This window comes from Oncorhynchus clarkii, chromosome 7, assembly GCF_045791955.1.
Source record: "Oncorhynchus clarkii lewisi isolate Uvic-CL-2024 chromosome 7, UVic_Ocla_1.0, whole genome shotgun sequence".
Classification (NCBI taxonomy): domain Eukaryota; kingdom Metazoa; phylum Chordata; class Actinopteri; order Salmoniformes; family Salmonidae; genus Oncorhynchus; species Oncorhynchus clarkii.
The window spans coordinates 41778742-41787159 of NC_092153.1; the positions used below are offsets into that span (position 1 = coordinate 41778742).

An 8418-nucleotide genomic window follows, 5' to 3' on the forward strand; every position below is an offset into this window, starting at 1 on the left:
GTGTGGACACCAGGTGAGGTCACACACACAGATTCCTGTTGGAACACTGTCTCTTCAACTACATTATTTCCACAATAACAGTCTCTCTCCTTCACTTCATCCCTTTCTCCCTAAATCCTCTAGATTATATCAGAGGTGTTGGTGAACCCCTCCCGCAGCTGAACTGGCTACATAGAGGGCACAGCATGATCAGAGGTGAGAGGTCACTTGGTTGGGTCAACAGGAAGTATTATTAAAGAGATGCTTTATATTGAAATAGAGATGTAGTAGTCCCAGAATTAATGATCCAAGGTCAGTTTTGCATTTCACCTGCTGATGATTATGATGACTGACACTGTTAGCATGTTTAAACCTTGTTTTAAAAAAAATTCTATCTCTCTCCATCTGTCTCTTGTCTGCAGGTATGTTTTGAGATGAAAGAGGATGCCAACGTCGCCACCTAACCCACTCTTAAGATAACCTTCGGGCCCACTGGGAGCCCAAGGCTGGTTAGGAGACACCGCTAGAAACTCTATTATGTAATTGTGATGAACTGAGAGAATATTAGGGTAGCACTGTGATTCATTAATCATATGCTGTCTTCATTGCTCCTCTGTTCTTACCTCTTTCCCTTTCTGTCTTTTACACCTCTCTCGCCTCCCCCTCTTTCTTCCTGTTTTTATAATGCACACCAGATGTGCTTTGAAGTGCAGATTGCACTTGTATTTACAATATATTACAATTATAATATTTATAATTCATAATGTATTTATAACCCTTGGATAATGAACTTCTTTCAATAAAGCGTTTCACATTCTCTACTGGTTGAAATGAACTCCTTCCATTTGATGAAATACTACACCTATCCTGTGTTTATCAGATCAATGCAGAGGAATGAAATTAGATATTGAGATGAACCGGTTTTTAGAGAATTTACATGATGAATGGGAAGTGTAGTGTACTGTTTTTTAAATTATTATTTACGTATATATGAATTACAAATCAGCCTTTAACTAGTTAAATCATGTTTCTAGTCTATTGCATAGTTACAATGTGCAACCATTGATGTCCCAGGACCAGGATTGGTAAACACTGTTGAAGTGTATAATTGTAATACATACATGCAGACACAGCATCATTCAAAGACTGGAATTTGATACTCCTGGTACATGACTGAAAAAGAATCTCACAGACATACCTGAACTGCACCTTTATTTGCCAATCTAGAGTACATGATCAGTGAATAGATTACATTTACAGGCTACAATGTGGGGATCTCATGCATGGTCAAAACTACATGTATATACGCCTTTCATCGTTGGCGCAAAGTTATATTACATTCTACTCAATCCATAGGCTTCATTAATGTCATTCAGACTGTTCTGAAGTTGATACAACTGTCTATGATAGCTGAGGTTCATAGCTAGGTTCTGAACTAACATGTATACCAAACGTTTTAGAGTCCATACACAGATCGGCTACATAGCTAGCTACACATCCACAGGCATACAGGTATTTTTATTCTCCACTGCACAATAAGCAAGAAAATAGTTAGCTAGCTACTTTAGTTCAGATGCATTGAATGGCAAACATCAGCAAGGCAAGCTTACAAAATTAAACATTCAATTTGAGATAAATGTTTTAGCCAGCTACATTCTTTACATCCACTGTTTCACAAGACGACAGCGTGGTTTGCTGGTTGTTTCATGAGTCCCTAAAACATTAAACAAACAGAATTACAATTTCAAACTCATGTTACAACACCCATAAAGCTGGCTAATGTTAGCTAGTCAGCTAGTTTGATAAATAGCGATTTTCGTAAATTGACTTTATGACCAAAAAATATACATAATCGTTTGTCTCTAATATTAACTAACATATTCCTCTCAACTGTATTTTTCTTTTACGTGATTCGTTATGGCGTTATAATTCCTTACATTCACTTCCATACCAGTATTTTTGTCAGCCATCTTTGCTGAAGAAAGTATCCAGCTTGGGTCGCATAGCCTCTAATTCGCCATGGGAACCACTCGATATGATTGATCATCGCCTAGCGGTCGCCGCTGGTGGATAAAGTTGGGAAACGTTTAACTTTTTCACAGCCTCCCACGCCAAATTCGCGCTGTCCAACGAGTCCCCGGCCGATACGCTTCTCTGAGACAGCGTTTTCCATCAACAAAAAAACGAATTATAGAATTTGTTGTGGAAGAATAGTTTCAAATCTCTCCAATTGAATAAATAATAAAAAAAGACTTGTAGAATCTATGCCAAGACACATTGAGGCTGTTCTGGCGGCTCGTGGTGGCCCTAGCGGTCAGCATGTAAGACACTAGGTTGGTGTTTCCTTTATATTGACAGTTACCTGTAGGTGGTGACGAATTAACAGCACTAGAGGCTGGCTGCATCAACAAAAACACTTCTCTGATATAGACTTGAATATCTTAACAACAAAAAATACCTTAATGTTGATTTTAAAACATAATTCCTTATCCAATTTTGTGATAAAAGGCAAACCCCTACCTCCATAGCTTCGGTCTATGCAATCATGTCTGATTTGTAATTTATTTTTAATTTAACTAGGCAAGTCAGTTAAGAACAAATTCTTATTTACAATGACGGCCTAGGAACAGTTCAAGGAAAGGCGCAAGGTTTTCTTTTTAAGATTATTCAAACAAGGGACTTCCCGTCTGTCAATTTATAAATTTTATAATGAGTCAAGTCAAATTGTTTCTAAGGTATGCACAACACATACACTAATGTTCGCTATTTGTCCCTCTGAAGCCCAAGAAATCATCACAATCATCACCACCACAAATCCCTAAAGACATCAACATGCATTCATTAAAAAAGAACAAGGTGAAATCTAATTTCATTTATCGACCCTAACAATGGAAATTAAGTAAATTGATGGTAATACTATTTAAGCAAATTACATCGTATTATCTCGGTACCAATCTTAAAAGTTGCAGTGTGTTCTATGCTTCCATTTCTTGTATCTTTTACTTTCGGGTTTGTACACCAGCTTCAAACAGCTGAAAATACAATATATTTTAAATAACCAAACCCTTTAAACCGCTGTGAAATGATTATCTACACTATAAATTGCTTGTTTTATCACATAAACTATTAGAATTTTAGCAACCAGGAAATGGCGGAGCGAGTTCTGCATATTGCACCTTTAATAAAAATCTGTACCTCATCAAAATGAAAATCAAGCACTTAACACATTATATAACTGTATGATAGAAAATTACGATACATTAATGATTCAATAGGCACAATGATAATCCTACGTTAAAACTGCTGAGGGTTAATTCGTCATCATTATTAAAGATTTCATTCATGTAAAAAGATGAAATCATAATACTACACAGGTTTTATAGTGCTGTTAGGTTGTCAGAACACAGGGTAGGACGGGCTGTGTGGTTTGCTGTTGGCAGGCAGGCGCTGGAAACGGTAGCGGGCCAAACGAGACACGTCAAGCAGCTGGTCAGAACGCTGACTGCCAGACACTCTGGACACTGAGAAATCCTGAGGAAAAAAAACAGAAAACCAATCAACCAGATCCACACATACCAGTATGCCAAACAAACACATGTTAAGACACAGACATCTTTGCAATGGCCACCAAGACCTGTGATATGTTTTCTTTCATCTTGCAATGGCTCACCAGAAACTTCTTAGACTGTGGCTGTGCAGAGAGGACGCCACAGCTTGCCGCCTTCGTGTCCACAGAGCTCCTCAGATCCAGGCTGCTGAGCTGGGGCCCAGCGCTGGGGACTGTGTTAGACCAGCCTGACAGACAGTGCTGTAGGGAACATCAAATCAAAGGCTTGTGATACAACTACAACTAAAACCTTAAAGTTTTTGGGCGAACTATGATAAGCAATGAGAATGAGCAAGATGACAAAGCAAGATGATAACAGAACAGTATAATTCAAATGATTGAGGAGTGTGTTTCAATGTCAAAACCACATTGTGTGGAGAGATGTAGTCTTCTCTTATTAACATGCCACACTCACCGATGGTAGACCCAGGCTGTCGGAGGGGTCGAAGCTACACCTCCGATGGGCTTTGTACTTGTATGCTGGCAACAGTGTGGAGCGCGGGATGCTGACCCTGGGACAGAAACAAAAGCATATTCTTTATGACGAGGACAAGTGTTATAACGGGATGGTAATAAAACACCATCCTGGTTTGTAATGGACTTCACTTCAGTAGAATTTGAGGATGAGTGAGATGAAAAGTGGCACCAGGCGGATGAGTGGTCTCACCTGATAAAGGCTGGCTCAGCCGCAGTGTGGGGGATTTTGTATTTGGGCTTCTTACACACAGGGCACGACTCCTGAGAATCCAACGGGGTTGGGAACAGTCGGCTGTTGATCCTGTAACAGAACGTACCTAGACAACAAGGAGAAACCGAATCAGACAGTACAGTATAATATTCAGGGTCTCTTCTTCAGTAAGCAATAGTGACATTATGTAGGTCTAATCCAAAAGCTTGCTATGGTTTCTCATACACTGGTGAGTGTCCATGGTGTGCTGTTGGTCTTCCTTCTCTATTGACAATGGTGGGGGTGAAAGGTCCTCTTCAGATAATCTGTGAGGAGGGTAAATCAACAGTCATTCATTAAATAAGAATTATTATCTATAACAGTAATAGCCCTCTTACAGTCTGAACTTTTGGTTAAAAATACTCTATACCCAAATCCGATTCACAGCTCAAGAAAAAATATATTACATTAAGTGAATGCACTTGCCCTGCTTGTTGGCTGTGGACACACTCATCTCTGTTGACCTGTCGGAAAGTGCGCAGATCACTGAAGAACTGCTCCGAGTGCTCTGTCAAGGAGTTTTCTGCATCCACAATCCCTACGGGAGGAGAAAACAGTATCAATTTCATATAGAGTAACATTTTGGCTGCTACCACAATAAACTGGTTGGGTTAGCTTAATTTCTGTATATAACTCATTTCTTGGCATACCTGCTATCCAGTCATAGCCCAGTAAAGGCTGCAGACGCTGTCTGTCGGAGGCTGATGTTTGCTCCAGTCCAGAGGATTGGAATGTGAATTTACCCACCTCCCTCTATGGACACAAGCAGAGGGCAACATTTTTAATGAGACTATTAAAGGTGAAATGTGTTGCTCAATAAAAACACAGCAGTGAGTGCAATGGTAGATCAAGCAGTTGTAACAAATATTTTTTATAACTAACCCAAGATGGGCCACAGCCTGTCGTTTCCAATGGGAGGAAATTAATCATAATGGGCTGAACAAGGAGGTGGGCAGAGCCAAGCACGAGCTAGTTTGATCCTATTGGCGCGTTCTAGCATATATATTGCATTCTTCTGTTAGGGAATGCCTACTCTGTGAAATATGCAATAACTAAATTTTCACTTGCATTCCTTCTAAACGAAGCAATTTTTAAAAACTTTTAAAACTGTTTGTAACATTTTAATTTTGTCGGCATCCATCTTCTCCCACAGCCGGCCACTGGGCTTCCTCTCATCACCATATTTGGTGGTGAGTGGAAATGCCAACAGGATGCTATAATTCTGGTAAACATCTGGCTCATTGTTCTATCTGTGGTTGAACTGCCTCGCTTTGATAATACAGTGCCATCTAGTTGGAGATGATATACCCGTGTATTGCTAAAGTAACCTTTCTTTATATATTATCTATGGTAGTAATAGGGTAATTACTACAGTAACAACTTTTTTTTAACAGAACTGTCCTTACACCACTTGTGCAATAACAACATTTCCCTTCTCCCTTTTTACTTTGCTCACCTGTTCATTCTCCTGATTATAGTAAATAGGACTGGTATAGGGCCTCCTAATATCCAGTGATCTGACAAGAGTTGCAGGACGGCCTTTGCCTTGGTCTTGAAGAAATCCTGTGTAAACAGTAGAGTGTTCTGTAGCTTGGCCTGGTTTAAGCTTGGTTCCCGTGACAAGGTATGGTGTAGAGGTCTGACAGAGGGTGACATTCACAGATTCTACTGCCTCACCTGAGGAAAAATGGGTTCAGCATTATTTCTATGGAAATCTTATTGTGTGACTGATATGCCAATATTAGTCTGTCAGCAGTTCCTTTGCATTTCATTGGCATATCTAGCTTGTTAAGGTTACCTACCTTCAGTTCTCAGTGGTGCTGTTGCCTGTGTTTCCGTGTCGTCTCTCTCCTTGAACTGTACAGTAGGTTTGCTGAGAGCAGACCTAGCAGTGCCTAAGTCGCCATCTATCAGGGTCACCATGTTCTCTGTATGGGGACTTTTTTCTTTATTCTGACCTGGCTTTTTCGTTGTGTTGTTTTGTACTGTCCGGTTTGAATCATTATCCAAGCTTCCTTTGCTGCCGGTGATAGTCAACAAACTTTCGGTTTGGTGCCTCAATTGCATCAACAAGTATTTGTTGCGCTCTCGCAATGCACTCAACCGTTCGGGCGAGGCCATTCGCTTCTGAACAGAGGGCTGGCTAACGTTAGATATCTAGCTACTAAGCTAATGTAGCTAGCTAGACCAAAAGCAACCTTACGTTAAGAGCAAAGAGCCAGTCTTGGCCAATTCAGAAGATACATATTTTTTGAAAATTCGCTGGCTATTTCATACAAGTTTTAAAATATATCATATATGTTCAATAATTTATAAACAAACATAATCCAAGTTTGATCAGTCTTCTATGTTTTCAGTTTGACTTTAACTCCATAACAACGTATACAAGCCATTTGATTGGCTAATGTGATGTTAGTCACCTCACCCATAATGCAACACGCAACCGTTTTAAAGAAACAAACACACAGTACTGAAGAAAACAACTGTTTTACGTCCCAATTATCTCTACCTACTCCCAAAGTGTCAACTTGAGCACTTCCCATCACTGATTTGATAGGAAATACTGGTACAATAAATATTGTGGAAACTCCCTCCATGCTACTTGTGGAAAGTAGTGAACGAGTGTACACTTCAGGAGAAAGGAGACACTATTGTGATGCAAACTGGTTCTGTGGTTTGAAGATTAGGTCTAATTCTGCATTCATGACCAGGTGGGAAGGTTGTATTAATCACTCACGACTGGGAACGCCCCCCAACTGGTAGCAAGTGGGAAACTCGTATATAAACTCGTATATATTTAAATCGTGTATATATTTTAATTTTCTATATGTATACTTTGACAATGTAAGTAATAATGAACTTGCCATGTCAATAAAGTCAATTGAATTTAATTGAACTCGTATATCATCCCTGAGCTCCTATTTTTCCAACATGCTAGTAGTCTCTGACATCACCTACTAAGGAAATTACCTCTATAACAGCCTTTTCGACAGTCATGCAACAACAAAACATTTTATATAAAGCTATCTATTAATATGGTTTTTGAACGCTATAATTTGTTTACAAGCGTGATCGCTGTAATATTTACTTAGTTTATGGTTGATGCAGTGTGACCATTAGCCAATCTGCGTTTCTCGGTGAGTTCAAACACACGAATGCATCCAATTGGGATTTACGACTTCACTTCACTGGTAATTACCACCTCCCCACTTGAAACTAAACGCAGCATTAGGTCTGAGAACGTAATCAAATAATATAATACACATTTAGTTTTTTAAACCTATGTGATCTGTCAGGAAGTTAGGATTCCATATGTAATTAAAATGACAAGGAGTGACATAACACATGATGCCCCAGTCAATTATATTATCCCCCTACAGATTGTCTGTAACATGTTATATACAATCAGTGGGTCTAATCCTGAATGCTGATCGGTTAAAAACGGTATTCCAGCAGGTGTCTATTCCACAAATTACCACCGGGTAAATCTATGACGTTAAACTGCATATTTACTATGTTCCATCTGCCTGCTTGGTCCACTGTCTCATCAGCCCAGCCAGACAATATATAAACGTGATCTTCCTCTCTATCTCACATTTCTTTTAGACTAACATTTAGTTTCAACAGCGGAGATTTGTATAAACGTTGCTGTCTGTTTCTCCGACATTTGCAACATTGTTTCAATATTCAAATTCGATCTCCTGCTGTACCATAGTAATGAACTTGTCAGGAGTCGGGACGAGACACAGCGTTTCTCAGCCAGTCGAAATCATGAATCAGCTGGCATCATTTTTATGGATATATACAAATTGAAAAAGGTGAAACGAAACGAAGTGCTGCTAGTTTGCAGTATTTTCATATTCAGTTTGAAGTGATTGTGTTAGCTGTGGCGTTGGATAGCTCCTCTGAACAACATATTTTCTATGCCAGGCAAAATAGCGTCTCATTATCTCATTGTTATGAATGTGTCCAAATAAATGTCAATAGAAAACAGCTTCAACAAATGCAGCTACTGTTATTTTTCTGGATGCATTGTTTGACGTGAGTGCAAGTTAGCCGTAGTTGGCTAGCTAGCAAGCAAGAGATACAAAAGAGGTTAAAAAAA

The 8418-nt window shown here is 39.3% G+C and overlaps 1 protein-coding gene across 1 annotated transcript; it reads right to left on the minus strand.

Moving 5' to 3' along the window:
* Window positions 1-1174: 1174 nt before the first annotated feature.
* On the minus strand, window positions 1175-6712 carry LOC139413324 (migration and invasion inhibitory protein). The gene is made up of 9 exons (XM_071160545.1): window positions 6116-6712; window positions 5770-5990; window positions 4964-5066; window positions 4740-4851; window positions 4500-4579; window positions 4254-4380; window positions 4002-4098; window positions 3650-3787; window positions 1175-3510 (listed from the first exon to the last, which is right to left on the minus strand). Exons 1-9 carry the CDS (start codon window positions 6432-6434, stop codon window positions 3376-3378), a joined length of 1332 nt encoding a protein of 443 aa, XP_071016646.1. The 5' UTR covers window positions 6435-6712; the 3' UTR covers window positions 1175-3375.
* Window positions 6713-8418: the final 1706 nt, after the last annotated feature.